This window comes from Notolepis coatsorum, assembly GCF_963971535.1.
Source record: "Notolepis coatsorum genome assembly, chromosome: 4".
Lineage (NCBI taxonomy): Eukaryota > Metazoa > Chordata > Actinopteri > Aulopiformes > Paralepididae > Notolepis > Notolepis coatsorum.
Genome location: NC_140168.1, coordinates 45448378 through 45464604, shown reverse-complemented (window position 1 = coordinate 45464604; position 16227 = coordinate 45448378). Strand labels below are relative to the sequence as shown.

Below are 16227 nucleotides of genomic sequence, written 5' to 3'. Positions count from 1 at the left end.
TATGGGGACAACAGTGGCTCGGTAGGTAGAGTGGTCGCCTGATTATCCAAAGGATCCGGTTAGATTCCCGCTCCTCCCGGGCAGTGTGTAGAAGTGTCCTTGAGCAAGACACTTAACCCCTAACTGCTCCCGATGAGCAGGTTGGCACCTTGCATGGTTGCCTCTGCCGTCTGTGTCTGAATGTGTGAGTGAATGGGTAGAAATGTGAGGAACAAATTGTAAAGCGATTTGGATAAAAGCGATATATAAATGCACCATTTACCATTTACAGTAGAGAGAGGGAGAAAGTAGAGGTAAAAAAGATTCATCATACTAGATTCCAGTGAGATGAATATGTCACGAGCGGCTGGACTATGTCTCAGGACCTAACACACACACACACACACACACACACACACACACACACACACACACACACACACACACACACACACACACAGCCCACTGTGTTAGTAGTTGCACAAACAAAAAGAGAGAGAGAGGGCGGCAGGACTGTCTGATGTGGTCTCCTATAGGGCTATAGGCACCTCTTCTGCCTCCACTGTTGATGTGACACATTATCCACATTACTGCCAATGTTTATGTTGACACAATTCTGGTCTTTTCAGACAGGGAGCGACTGACGCAACTAAGCGATTGATTCGCAACGAGAGGCGAGCGGGCAGACCTGAAAATGGGGAGCTTTCGCGAAATAAAGCAAAATACCAGCACACTATATGTTCACTTGCAACACTGTATTCAGTACAACGTTTTGGTCATGCTGCATTCACTTGTAGTTTGAAGTAACTCCCCTTTTGAATGACTGGATTCAGAGGCCAACTTCAGTCAGGTGCAGTGTGCGACGCACGACACAAGATCTGCACAGTTACAATGTGGGCCTGTGAGTAAACCATGAGCGTCCACGACGGATCAGACGGCTAAAGCGAACAGCAGAGCGGGTCAAAAGGTCCCTCGAGTGTTGTTGAGGACGTTGTCGCGGGTGAGAATGAAGATGTCGTGCTTGATAAGGCTTTAACAGGCTTAGTCTGTACGCCGCTGCTCGTATACCTCGCAATCCAGCGGGATGTTCTCACAGTGAAAGGGGATTCTTACGTAACGCGCCGGGACCTTCAGCCGACGCAGGGTCAAAGGGTGGGAGAGAGTGAATGGAGGAGGGGGTCGTGGCCTGGAACTAGGATTATACGAAGCGTGCAAAGCTTGGGAGCATTGGAAACTAAAAGGTACTATAGAGAGCAGACTCAGAGTAAGACTAAATGCCCAAAGTACAGATTTAGAATTCTATGAATGTATGCAATAGGTTTCTCGTTACACCTTAATTAAAAAAATAACATAAAGAGGCCTTCCATTGTTATAAGCATGGTATATCTATATATATATATATTCCCCCTTCTACTTATTGCCCAGTGTTTCCACTCACTCTTCTGGGGGATGGAGTCCCTCTGCTCTTGATCAGGCAGGACCGCTCCAGATTCTGATATCCACCGATCACTTCGATCTCCTCCACCGTGGGGTACCTCTTCTTCATTGGCTCAGCGCCGTCGACGACGGTGGTTGCCGGGGCCCGCCGGGCCGGGGTCTTGGTGTTTGAGAGACCGGCTGGCGCGGCGGCCACTGCTGCCGTGCCTCCAACTGCTGCCGTGCCTCCAACTGCTGCCGTGCCTCCAACAGGCTTCCTGGGGGTGATGGTGATGGTGGCACCCCTCTTAACATGGCCCCCAGAGGCACTCCTGATGGAGAAGAGCGTGGGGGAGGAGGTGGGAGACGGGGAGACATTGGGGGACGGGGATGGAGACGGGGAGGGAGAGGAGGCCGGGGGGGGCGGGCAACCCAGTGGCGTCGCGGAATTGTCCGGGGACCGGCTTTGGAAGGACCTGGGGGTGACGGAGGCTGTCCTGGGCTGGTTGCACTGGGCCTGTTTCAGCAGAGGTGTCGGCGAGCGCGCCCGCTGATCCCCTAATCTGGGGCTCACGGTCGAAATTTGCTGATCCCTCTGTTGCGTCTTCAAATTGTCCTCCTTCACCTGGGGACTTACTCTCCGTGGACTCGGCTGCCCTCGCGTCTCTCTGTCCCACGGGCCGTTCTGTTTGTCTCCGTCGCCGAGCGACGGCCTCTTTACTTCCTGCTCTCTTAGTCGAAACTGCTCTATCTGACGTTGTACCGTCTGAACCCCGGGCCCGCCTTCGCCCGAACGAGCCTCGTTATTACTGTCCCTGCGTTTCCCCACGGCCCATAGTTTCCTCACGTCAACCGTGTCCAGACTCTGGCCCTCCTGGGACACACGGGGCTGCACCTTAACCAAATGCACCGGCGGGATGTCCGCCACCCTCTCGCTCACACACAAGCCCGCCCTCGAGCCCACCGCCTTCAAGTTGTAAATGCGGCTCATGGCGGCGAGGGAGTTGGGGTGAGGCGGAGACGGGGAGATAGATTCTGAGGGAGAGAGAGGCGATTTGTTGTACTTCTCCTCCGAGAGCTCGTCGTCGTCCTCCTCCTCGTCCTCCTCGTCCCTCTCTTCTCCTCTGCTGCGGTGTTCTCGCTGCCAGCCCTCGTCGCTCCTCGGCTGTGCCTCTACATACTTTAATGGCTCGTCCTCGTCCTCAGACAGTCGGAAGCCGACGGAGAAAGCCTCGGGTGCGACGGTGGTGAACTCGCTCGCTTCCTCCTCTGCTCTGGCGGCTTGAGAGCACGGCAGAGAAACAGGAAGCTGGGGGTTGGTTTTCAACACTTCCTGTGTGACGTCAAACGTGGTGACGCTAGATGTCTGTGCCGCAAAGCCTTCCTGTCCCCTCTCAGTCTCAGTCAGCCCCTTCCTTATATGAGCCGAGGCCTCCCACTCCCTCTCCAGTTTAATTCCCCTCTCCTCATACCTGTCCCCTCCTCTCTGGGCCACCGTGTTCCCTGTCCTGTCACCCTTGCCTCCTCCGTCCCCCCCGTCCCCCCCCTCCATGCTCCTCATCCTCTCCCTCTGCCTGATCTTCTCTCTCAGGGACTCGACGCGGCTCAGGGGCTTGCCGATCCTCCAGCTATCCCTCCTCTCCACCCCTCTCCCACCGTCTCTGTCCTGGCTCTCGTCGCTTTGGCCGCCGGCCCTCTTCCTCTCCAGCGTCTCCTCCGCCCCATAGAACACAGTCCTGGGGATCTGGATGTCGAGGGGAGCCGGGGGAACCTGGGCGTTGTGCATCGGCGTGTTCTCCTTTCTTAGCTCGAAGGGACCCCTGTATGCCGCCCTCTCTTCTCTCTCGCTGTTGTAAACCATCACCTCTCCCACTCTCTCGATCTTACTGGTGAGCTCCTCGGTGTGTTGCGAGAGCGCCGACTGGGCCGGGTAGTGTCCTTGTGCCCCTACGCCACTCCACTCCGCACTCCCTCTGTGGAGGTCACCGGGCCTACGCGCCACCGTACCAAGTAGACTGGAGCACTCTGTGAAGGCCGAGGCGTGTCTGTGGTGGGTGTCGACGATGTGAGGGCGACAGGCCGGGTCCTCTTTACCTTCTCCTCTCTCGCTCTCCTCTCTGAGTCGCCTCGCCTCTCTCTCCACCGCCCTCGCTCGCCCGTCCTGCCTGATGGGCACCCTCCTCGCAAAGCATATGCCCTCCGTGTTCTTCACGGACGCCACCGTGAACCCCCTGTCTCCGTCCACGTCGTCGGCCATCTCCACCGCCCTCTTGTCCACGGGTGCCGCTCTCTCCGCGGCCGCCGAGGTTTCCGCTCTACGTAGGGTGGAAGAAGCGCGAACGTCAGACTCACTCCTTGCGTTGTTGTTCTTCGTCGCGCGCCCTCTTTCGGTACACTGCTCCGGCTGCCAGTCTCTCCGTACAGGTCCGTCCCTTTGCTTTCCTGCTGCATCTTTATCTGAAAGCCGACTCCAAGCCTGTTTGATTTGTAGCGGGCCTCCCTTCTCTGACCCTTCCCGCTCTGCGGCCTCTCCCCTGGGTGCCGCCCTCCGGTCAGAATGCGCCCTCTCCACCACTTTCATCGCATGCTGTCCCTCGTCGGTCACCCCGTTCTCCTTGGCGCGGGCGACGCGGTCGGAGAAGCTGAAGGAGCGTTTGGGAACGCCCCTGAACCCTGAGTGCTTCCCGTCGGCGCTCCCCTCCTTGGACGGGTCGTCGACGACGTCTCCTGAACCTTCATCCCGGCCTAGTGTGATGAAACAGTCGCTGCTCTTGGAGCGAGACGGGGGCCTGGGGTGCTCTCCGAATTTACTCCGCAGCTGGCTCACCCTCCCTCCCCTCCCCTCGTTGGAGCTGATGACCGTCGCTTGTCCCCATGGCTTCTCTTTCTCTTTAAAAGTCTCCCTTTCTTTATCTCTCAGCCACGACAGCTCCGACCTATGCTCCCTCCCCGTGGCGTCCTTTCCTCCGTCTCTGGTGCGCCTCACCTCCCTCTCTCCATCCTCTTTACCTGAGCCTTTGCCTCCACCTCCCCCACTTCCTCCACTCCTGTCCTCGGGACTCACCGTGGGTTTGATGATAAGAACCTCAGAGGCTCGGATCTCTGTGACACTCCCTCCCCCAGCCAGGATATCCCTGAAGTCCATCTTCACCCCTCTCCTCTCCTGGTGATCCTCCTCGACCCTCTCTCTCTCCACATCTCTCCACCTACCCCTCCTCTCATCGCTGTCCTTCCTGTCTTGTTCGATGATGATGATGTTGTCAGCATGGATGGTGTGAAGGCCGGGGACCAGGGGGGGCAACAGAGGGCTGGGGGGGTCCGATTCTCTCTCCTCCTTCTCTTCTTCTTTCCTCCCTCTCAGGGACTCCCTATCCCGCTCTCTTTCCCGGTTCGACTCTCTCCCCGCGCTCCTGTCTCTTTCTCTCCCTTCGCTCCTATCCCTGGATCTTTCCGTGTTGGATTCAGTCTCCCTCCCTCCTCCCAACTCATGATCTGATCTGGGATCAGGCTTGTTTTTCTCCCAGTCCTTATCCCTTTCTACCTCCGTTTCCGGCTCCTGTCCTCTCTCGTGACAGCCCACCTCCCCGGGCCTCTCGGCCTCCCTGACCCTCCTCCACCCGCTCTGGGTGCGAAGGAAGGGGTTTCTATGGACGGGCACTATGGTCTCTGTGGACACCTGAACGAAGGGGTTTCTATGGACGGGCACTATGGTCTCTGTGGACACCTGACAGTGTGGTGCACCGCTGTCCCCGCCATCCAGCCACTGAGACGGATCTGGACTGAGTGACGGCTCGCTTCCCAGAGAGACGGCGATGGGGCTGTCCACGTCGCTCAGACAGTCGCAGGGGGACCTGCCGTCCACGGCCAGGAAGAAGCCCTCCTTCTCTCGGTCCCCGTCACCCACAACCTCCTGCTTTGCTCTCCGCCTCTGGATTATCCCTCGCTTCCAGGCAGGCATGCTGGCCAGCTTCTTCTCCCCCTCCTTCTCTCTCCTCTCTCGCTCCTCCTCCTCTCTCCGCTTTCTCTCTAGTAGGAGTTGCTTCCATTCCGGCAGGGAGGAGACAGACATAACAGAGAGCTCTTTTCTTTGGGTGAGATGTCTGCTTTTCCCCCTTCGTATGACCCTCTGACCCGTGTCTGTAAATAAACAAATTGTGTGAAATAATGTGAAAATAATAACTGATAAAAGACATACATTGAAGTGAGTGAGGTGCCGTTTTTCATTGCAAGCATCATCAATGTGTTGGGTAACAGGGTGAATTGTATTGCAACATTATTTCTGTGTAATAATGGAATTACTGTATTAACACACATAACATTCTATTATTTGCATAATTATTACATGTCACAATGCCATAATGTTTTGCTTGTGAATCAGCCGAAATTGTAGTGCTATACTCACGAGTCAATGTACATGGCTGTTTGAATTTATGTTGTGCCGTTGTTACTGTACAAATGTAATGATTGTGATATGTTGTTGTTAATGAGATGATGAGCTGTATGTGTGTGTCACTGGGATGTCCCCAAGGGGATCAATAAAGGAATATCTTATCTTATCACATACTACACAAATTGATTTAATTTTCAGCACACAACAATTTACATAGGTTTATTTGCATGGTTATTGCTATTGGTATGTAGAATGTGTGATACATTGGTGCCGAATTAACACGTAATTCCGTTTATATTTTTTAATCTACAAATAAACTAAATAATTCCTAAAAGCTTACCCCAATAGAAGTTGTTTCAAGTACTTTCTATATCCGACTCGGCTTCGATTTCAGAGCTGCATCTCCACTTCAAGCTTCTTGGCTGTGCGTCTTAGCTCGGCCGTGCGTAATGCGCTCCGACCTCCAAGTCGCTGGGAAATATTCTTCGCCAATTACTAATAGAAGATGACTATGTGGCGAAAACTGAGGATTTAAAATGTTTATATAACCAAGTCAAATAGCACCCACCTCACATTGAATCAGAACACGAAAACACATCCATTGTGGTAGTAAAATATCCACAGCTTCAGAGAGGTCCGACTGTAATCCGATAATTACATTAAATTCCGTCAGGGGAGTTTAGAGGCGCTCACCATGTTGCCCGAGCTTTGCAATGCGTTTAAAGAACACACCCGTCTGCCCGCCCTCCTCCTCTCATCCCTCCACCCCGCAGTGCTAATTGGAAAACAGGAGGAAGGGGGGGTCAGTGTAGAACGTGCTACTGTGTGTGGACACTGGACAGGGTGAGAGTTCACGAGTTACCCGAGGAGGCCTTGGCATGGTTAACCTCTCCAGGAGCCTCAGGACTCCAGGAGGAGCGCTCTGGATAACTCTGGATAGATTAGATTCCAAGTGGCTGAACATTTTTCACAAGACTTGTCAATTGATAAACCTCAGCATGGATGAAAAAACATGAAATTCAAGCCAATTTTTTTTTTTTAATATTAAGAATAAAAGAAACAAGACAAAACAGAAATATGAGCATACCACAGTTTGTTTTAAAGTTAGCATTTATTCAAATCAACAACAAAAAAGAAAACGCAGGCTGTTTATTAGCCACAACACAACAACAAGGTGTGCTTATTTATTGCTCATATGCAATTAGCTCACTATGCTCATCAAAGATGATGTAACCTACTCTGAAATTCAACAATTAGCAAAACCATGTCATAAAATACTGCGCAACCTGTGTACCCTGACATGTGTTATTAAGCTGCATCAAGTACCAAAAGAAATGGTGAATGACACCAAAACATATAGGCATCATGGCTTTGTGAAGTGGTTTGAATATAGCCTGTGGGATTCATATAGCTATGTCTACAACTCATTAGAAGTGAGAGAATGAAAATAATACCTAGAAGCTAAGGGGGAGATTTGCATTAGAGACACCAACTAATAATTCCTGCGATTTTCTGGATTTGCATGAATTACCAACACTATTGTCTATCCTCATTCCTAAGGACAGAGAACCTTGGAATCTGACTCAGTGTACAGAACTACAGTGTAACAACAGTTGGCACATGGAATGTTAAATATCCTATACCAAAAATATACTCTTGATAAACATTTCTTTTTAAATGACAAAAGTTAAGCCGGATCTGGATACAACAGTGGGGAGTCGAGACTGATTAATGTGCGTTTCAACAACGGGGAGTCGCTCAGTAAGTCATTCAGTAAGTCACTCCGTAAGTCAGTCAGTCAGTAAGTCAGTCATTCCGTAAGTCAGTCCGTAAGTCAGTCACTCAGTAAGTCACACAGTAAGTCAGTCAGTCAGTCAGTCAGTAAGTCACTCAGTAAGCGACATTGGTTCCTATTGGGCCGACCCGCCAGGTCCGGCCAAAAACACTGCGTAGTAAAACAAAAATATATGATTTTCTCTGAAAAGCACAAAATTGTTGAAATCAACAGTGAGGGAAAGACAATCAATACAGCATCAAGTCACAAAGCATTCAGTTCACGGTTTGTTCTCTTTCAACACAGCAGATCGGAGGGGGGGGGGGTCACACTCACAAATGCTGATCTACAGTCAGCTTAGCAATCTCCCTTTCGATAGTTATGGTTAAAGGTCGGCGATCTGATCTGTGGTCAGCACCTTGGAGCAATTTCACCCCAGAGCAGCAGAGCAACTTCACTTCACTTCCGCTTGTGGTTATTGTTGTCCTGGGGACCAGTGCTGGACACAGTGCTGCCCCCGCGTGGCTCAGCAAAGAGTTGCAGCTTGCTGTTGAGCTGTACAGTAAGGTAGGCTAAATCCTGTTTGTCTAGCGAGTGTGCCAAGGCCAGGTAGGCCGACAGGCTCCCCGCCAGTAGAAGCCTGTCCAGGGAAAGGGCCGGGAGGAGCCACAGCACCACACCCAGCTCCAGACACACCGGGTGACGAAGATGGGAGAAGAGACGCTGGGCCCTGGGTGACTTGAGCAACAGGGGGTCACCCAAACCCAGACACTCGTAATACACCTGAAGGACAGAGAGAGAGAGAGTTTTTTTATTGAATAGTTTATTGATTTAAATGAATAACACGTATACAATTTAACAGGTATACACATCAGCCCACCATTTACCAATAGGATAAAAAAAAATACAATAAAGCCATAGGCTTGTTTCCATTGCGGTCCTTCATCATTGGTGTCCGTGGAGTCATGTACTGGTGTGTGGTATATAATACTGTGGAATAATATATTGATTCCCCAACTCTCATGTAAAGACACCCCCCTCCCCTCCCCTTTGTCCCCTATGCTGTGTCCCCCCCACCCATTTGACCTATCAAATGGGACCACCTCCCCCCCTTTTAACTATATAGGGCTCCTCCCGACAGCATTCTAGATCTCTACCTGGGTCAATTCAGCTGATCACCTGGGGCGAGAGCCTCAGCCATTCTCTCCCTAAATACTATGTGTATATTTCTATCTGTCTGGTTAATAAACCTTGTTATTAACTGGGCCTCGGTTGACTGAGAACATTCTTCAGGATATCCACAATATCCCACAATCATCTTTTATGTCAGGTTTTTTAAATGTTCTCTTTATATACATTAGCCACTAAAGTAATGTCTATTGTAAATCCTACTATGTTTGTATGTGTACGACCATGATTTTAGCTCCCATAGATATTATCATGAAGACACACAGTTAACACTTAAATGTCTGATTCACGATGTGAATGACTGGAGGTAAGTGCCAGGCTAAGATATGTGCACAGCTATAGCTTCTAATGATTATGTTATTTGTCGTTTGATATAGGTATTTGAGTGGTTAAATCAGACCATCATTAATAAAAGAAAAGGGTGATATTCCCACATCTCTGATAGCAAAATAACACAGACCTTAGTCCAGTCAATCATGTCATGTATGTAAATATTTCTACTTTAAACTGTTATGCCAACCACCAGATTAAGGATTTGAATTGATTTTCATTCATTAATCCGGTAAACCAACAGACCACAGTGGCCAACATTTTTATTAATTTAATTGTTTTCTATTCATTCATTATCTGATAACCGATGGATTACAGCGATCTGATTATTTTACCATGTCTATTCACTTTTCAATATTTTGCTTGTTCCAAATAATCCTGGTATATTATATATTAATCTCACCTACATTATGAAGAGAAAAACGGACTAACTGTGGAATAATATATTGATTCCCCAACTCTCATGTAAAGACACCCCCCTCCCCTCCCCTTTGTCCTCAGTCCTCATTTTGTATGAAAGTATTCTGTACTTCTGTATGACAACTATTAAAGAAACTTGAAACTATCCTGTGTCGTCCCCCCCCCCCCCCCCCCCCCCACCCATTTGACCTATCAAAATGGGACCACCTCCCCCTTTTAACTATATAGGGCTCCTCCCGACAGCATTCTAGATCTCTACCTGGGTCAATTCAGCTGATCACCTGGGGCGAGACGAGAGCCTCAGCCATTCTCTCCCTAAATACTATGTGTATATTTCTATCTGTCTGGTTAATAAACCTTGTTATTAACTGGGCCTCGGTTGACTGAGAACATTCTTCAGGATATCCACAATATCCCACAATACCATGATCAGAGTCTGCGGATATGCATGGGTGAGCTAAACTTGATCCATCTGTAACAGACCCGGAAATAGAAATAGAGAACTATACTATAGTCCGTAATGACAGAAACCAGTATGGAGGTGGTGTTTGTATGTACATACATAAGGACACCAAATTCATTACCCGTACTGACCTTCATCATGAGACAATTGAAACCGTATGGGTGGAAATTTTATTTGAAAGGGCAAAATCTGTTCTAGTCGGCACAATATACAGACCGCCAGATCAAACTGGATTTTATGATACTCTGGATGTGTGCTTAGCTGGAGCTGAGGATGCGGAAAAAATTCTTATTGGGGATTGGAACACGGATATGCAACAAAAAAATGCACCCGTCTTCAAATCCTTCAATAGGTTTTGTGATCTGCACGGCCTCAGCCAACTAATCACCCAACCCACAAGGATATGTGAATCAACTCAGACTACCATTGACCTCATACTGACCTCTGACAAGTCCAAGATCTCCAGTAAAGGGGTTATAGCATGCGGGTTAAGTGATCATTACATGATATTCTGTACCCGCAAAAAGCTAAAACTAAAGGCTGGCTGTCACAAAACAGTCACATCTAGAGACCTCAAAACCTACTCTAGCGAGGCCTTTAACCTTGAACTGGAGAGTCTGGACTGGTCAGATGAACTCAATGGTACACTGGTTGAAGACACTTGGCTTGGCTTCAAAACCAAATTTTCATCAATACTAAACAAAATGGCCCCCCTAAGAACCACCAGGGTAAAAAATCGCGCTGAGCCATGGATGCACACTGAAATACTGACCGCTATGAAAGCCAGAGACAAAAAATGCTCTGAGTTTCGTAAAAGTCAGTCAAAGCTTACCAAAAGCACGAGCAGTGAACTCCAAGACCACGTGACTGAACTCAAACTAGAAAGAAACAGACTAAGAAATGACGTAAACTCCATGATCAAAACTGCAAAAAAAAATTTCATCAATGACAAAACCGAGGAAAACAAAAATAAACCACGTGAACTTTGGAAATTACTCAACAATCAACTAGGCTGCAGTAAAAAACTCAAAACCAGGTTCTCAAACATAAACATAAAGACGGACAACACGCTCATCACAGACAAGCTGGATGTAGCCAATTACTTAAACACTTTCTTCACAAACATAGCCACAACACTGGTAAACAAACTACCCTCCCACTCAGGGCAGTATGGGGTAGAACACATAGTAGCATACTACATGAACCTAGGCGTCCACAAAGACGACTTCAAACTGGAAATAGTAACTACAGATGAGGTACTCAAAAAACTGAGCGCCCTCCAACCAAACAAGGCCACTGGCCATGACAACATCCCCTCCAAATTCCTCAGAGACTCAGCAGCAGCCATCACCCCAGTCATCACACACATAATAAACCTCTCCATAAAACAGGGACACGTCCCCAAGGACTTCAAAATTGCGAGAGTAACACCCCTGCACAAAAAGGGCAGCAAATTAGACCCGGGTAACTACCGCCCTGTTTCTATCCTTACATCCATCTCGAAAGTCATGGAAAAAATAGTATACGAACAGATCGAAAAGTACCTCGCGGAAAAAAATCTAATCTACGAATTCCAATCTGGCTTCAGAACATCCCACTCCACTGACACATGCCTTCTCTACTTGAACGACCACATCAAACAAGAGGTGGACGCGGGCAAATACTGCGGCATGGTCATGCTGGACCTACAAAAGGCCTTCGACACTGTCAATCACACCATTCTGATTGACAAGCTAAAAGCAATTGGTTTTGATAGTTTATCAGTGAGCTGGATACAATCCTACCTGGAGGGGAGGGAACAGATGGTGGAAGTAAACGGTACCCTATCCCCCCCCCTCACAGTGAGCTGTGGTGTTCCACAAGGAAGCATACTAGGACCGCTACTATTCCTAATTTATGCAAATGACATGTCGTCAGCTTGTGACTGCAACTTGTTCCTGTTTGCGGACGACTCAGCCCTGCTGGTCTCTGACAAGAACAAGTTGCAGGTTGAAAAAGCCCTCAGCTCGGAACTAGGCAAAATCTGCATATGGCTCGCCGACAACAAACTATCATTACACATGGGCAAAACAGAGTCCATTCTCTTCGGTTCAAATAACAAACTCAGCAAGACCGACGGCTTCTCGGTTACAGTGGGTGACAATATTATCACAAGGAAAGATGAAATTACCTACCTGGGTTCCATCCTAGAGGCTAATCTTTCCTGTGACAAAATGGCATCCAATGTAATAAAAAAAGTCAACCAACGAACGCGATTCTTGTACCGGATCTCCTCTCTGGTAAACAAGAATACCCTGAAGACTCTAGCAGGAGCACTCATTCAAGGGTACTACGACTATGCTTGCACCTCATGGTACCAAAGCACCTCAAAGGCACTAAAAAACAAATTACAAACATCTCAAAACAAGCTAGTCAGACTACTACTTGACCTGACTCCTAGAACCCACCTCACCCCTGCCCACTTTGACAACCTAGGATGGCTTAGAGTAGACGACAGAGTACAGCAACTTGCAATGGGCCTGGTCTACAAGATACACTACGCGACCAAGGTACCCATGTACATGTCAAAATACTTCCCAAAGGTCAGTGAATACCACGATCACAACACCAGAGGGAGCTCCACAAATCATGTAAAACCCAGATTCGGCTCAAACAAGGGACTAAACACGTTTCGCAATTATGCCACATCAATGTGGAACGCCCTGCCTAAAGCTGTAAAGGAATGTGAATCACTACCCACCTTCAAAAACACTCTCAAAAAACACCTACGTGAGACTGCAATTCGAAACTGGCCCCTACAAATGTCCTAACCTAGTTGTACAGTAAATGACCAAGTAAGGCTTTGTCAACATTCCAATGTACAGTGTAAAATGTGTGTGTGTCCCCTACCCAACCCCCCCCCCCCCCCCCCCCACCTCCAATGTACAGCCCTCACCCAACCCACCCAACCCCACCCCACCAACCTCCTCCAATGTACAGTTTCTACGCCAAATGTATATACACTCCTTTTCTGGACACTTTTGTATCACAAACAGTACTGTATTTGCAAATCTGATATGTCATAAATGTATAGATGTAGCAGTACTGTCTATCTGTATGTCATGTATGTCATATATGTTATGATGAATTGAAAATGGGGGACCCTGGTGGAAACAAGACGAAAGTCTTTCTCTGGTCTGCATCCCCTTAACAATTGTATGTATTGAGATGTACTGTACTGTACCCATTCTGCAATCTGTTAATAAATTTTTCAATCAATCAATCAATCAAGCCCGCCACGCCAGGGAGGGGGAGGGGGGACAACAACAATGACATATTGCAGACAACTTACAATCAATTGATCAACTATTCAATACTAGAGAGAGAGAGAGAGAGAGAGTGTAATGATGTATTCACTCAGCAGTGCCAACAACAAAGTAAATCTATTTATATAAATGTTATTTATAGTCACAGATTATTATATCATCCGTGTTATGGATAATACGGACATCATGTGCCGTATGCTGCTCAGGCAACACATCAAAGTAAGGGTGTTGATCCACATGCATAGTAAATCTTATGTGAAAGCAGAGGGTTTCTCAACAGCATGGGATTGGGCAACACTGTACAGTATATACACAGATACTAATTCTGCCGGTTCTGTGCCATCGGTTGTTTTTGTATGTGATGTCACAATGCGGCTGCCATGTTGTATCCCTCCTTGTAACCGATGATCTCAAAACTCTGCCTGGGTTTCTTGATCCTCCAATCACAACTGTTGCTTTCCTTGGACAAACAGGGTGGAGTTTGAGATAGGGCCATTATACCGCTACTTTTTATTCTGCCTATTTTTATGTCAAATTCATGTGTCTTCCTATTTGTATGCACTTCCTGTCAAATTCACGTGTCAGTTCTATGCAAATTTTATCTTACTACCTCGTGTGCACTGTGCCGCTTAGACTCATTACATCAACACTGTGATTATTGTATTGCAAATTAGGGCTATTTTATTGATTTATTGTCTATTCTATTTAAACTATTTTATTGCACTGCACTATTGTACTCCATCTATTCTATTTGACTCTTATATCATTCTGTCTATTCTATTTTACTCTTTTATTACAGTCTATTTTGACATTTATCAAACCGTAAACAAAGAGGCCTATTGGGATGTTAGATCCTAATGTGAATAATTATGTGATTTAATGTTCTATACTTATTTTATGTCTGCACTTTATGCATTGCTCTTGATCTGGCAGTTTTGTGGTAATTTTATCTCCCCGCCTATGCTGAAAATTAAGTGTTTTCATTTCCTGTTTACCAGTAATGTTGTCCCTGATGAACAAAAAAAAAGCCTTGTTCACTGGGACCACAGCCTGCATGAGCCACAGACGAGACTAGGAGAGATCTATTAATAGTCCATTCATGTTCCTATAGCTGAAGAAGATTCTAGAGAGACGTCACCTGTGAGAGAAGCTAGAGTGACTAGCCTAAAGGTTTCTGAATAACAGCCTACCTGCTTGATGCCCAGTAGTTCAGAGTAGTCAAAGATCATCAGAATGCTACAGATGATGGCCCAGCAGAGGAAGTGTAGCATGAAGCAGAGCAGAGGGAACCAGATGCTCCAGGGTGCATCACGCACAGACCACAGACAGGGGGCGCCTATCACAGGCTGCCAGAAACGTATAAGGATCTTGCACGGGACAAAGAGAGAAAAAAACATTTACAAAACGACAGAAAAGTTAAACTACATTTACATTTACATTTAGTCATTTAGCTGACGCTTTTATCCAAAGCGACTTACAAGTTCTGTACGACAAGCCATCAGGAAGGGCACAACTCCATCAGCTGAGCAACAATGTTCATCAAAGTGTTGAGTGCTACAGTGTAGGTTAGTTTATTAGGATAAGTGCATGACAGTACGGTTAGTTAGGGTTAGACTTTTTCAATGAAAGATGGTAAAGTCAGTACTCTGAATTAAGAGAAAAGTGTAACAATGCCATCACATGATTTACCACTGTCAGTGTTGCGTTGCTCATATCAACACTGGTTGCACGCACGCTAATGACGCCGCGCGTGTGCACGCTCGCGCATAAATGTTCCCTAACATAAGGACAGACTAAAGACAGTGCCTAATTGCCTCTACGAATGGAATGTAACACCTGACGACCGGCGCTATTGATATGCAAAGTAGCCAGGTGGGTACTGCGAGTTGGCGCATCAGTCGAGTGCAGCGCATTCCTGTGTGCACGTGCGTGCACGCGCTTCTGCTCACAAAACGTTGGTTGCAACCCCGTCCCATGAGCAACGCATCACTGTGTGTGTGTTTACCTGGAGAGCCAGGGCAGTAGTGAAGCAGTAGACGGCCCTGTTCAGTACCCCTAGCACAGACTTACAGGCCTGTTTGACTGGTGGCCAGGCCAACAGACTATGCTGGGCTGTAAAGAGAACCAGCAGGCTCAGATCCACACCAAGAGACCCGAGGACAGAGCTGTCCCGCAAGGCGATAGACCATGGTATGGAGTCTAAAACATAAAAGGAAAAAAATAATGGGTTGTAGAGGCATTACTTCACTTTTCATTCACAAGCATTACATCTCTCCAAGCAAACTTTTACTGTGCAGAAAAACATATAGCCCAACGTGGGGCTCGAACCCACGACCCTGAGATTAAGAGTCTCATGCTCTACCGACTGAGCTAGCCGGGCAGTATGTACAGATGTGGACGCGCCGGTCTTGTTCTCGCGAGATGGCTGTGAAAATCCTCAGAATGATGTTTGAAACTTGTCGCGCGTCCCATACGAATTCAGTAATGCAGGCAAGTTATATAGTGACAACTGTCTCTGTACGCAAACTAGTGGCCCCTTTGAGTTGTACAAACACTGTAGAAAACACACCCACCCAGGTACGGTGAGTTCGATCCGTTTCAATAACTGGGGCTCAAGCACTGGCTATCATCATTCCAACACATTCTCAAGCTAGCCCCTTCATTGATCACTTCCACTGAAACTTCTTGTTCGCCTGCCAGCAACTACGGAAGCTTACCTTGACAGAGTGTCGTCTCCCCTGTGATGTTGTGGTATATGGCTCTAAATGAAACGAAACGAATGAAATCCACACCAGTTATGAAAACAAATGCAAAGTTCAGCAACGCCAGGCTGCAGAGAGCCGAGCCACGTACCGTGACTGACGCCATTTCAATAATAATTTATCTTCATTTGGCAAAGCCCCAAGTGGTTTCTTCCGGGAAGGGAGTTTGTGGTAGTACCGAATATCAACACAGGGCGTCG

The 16227-nt window shown here is 47.7% G+C and overlaps 2 protein-coding genes across 2 annotated transcripts in view; both read right to left on the bottom strand.

Annotated features, from left to right (window-relative positions):
* ppp1r18 (protein phosphatase 1, regulatory subunit 18) overlaps window positions 1-5464 on the bottom strand; it is a gene marked incomplete at its 5' end in the record, with an annotated part of 18727 nt that extends 13263 nt beyond the window's left edge. The window contains one exon of the mRNA XM_084311924.1: window positions 1418-5464. Within this exon, the coding sequence (XP_084168050.1) occupies window positions 1418-5464 (4047 nt within the window). The remainder of the gene's footprint in view (window positions 1-1417) is intronic.
* Window positions 5465-6910: 1446 nt separating this feature from the next.
* Window positions 6911-16134, bottom strand: nrm (nurim). Its single transcript, XM_084312262.1, has 4 exons — window positions 15983-16134; window positions 15271-15464; window positions 14456-14632; window positions 6911-8342 (listed from the first exon to the last, which is right to left on the bottom strand). The coding sequence occupies exons 1-4, from the start codon at window positions 16131-16133 to the stop codon at window positions 8019-8021; spliced, it is 846 nt and encodes a 281-aa protein (XP_084168388.1). The 5' UTR covers window position 16134; the 3' UTR covers window positions 6911-8018.
* Between the last annotated feature and the right edge of the window lie 93 nt (window positions 16135-16227).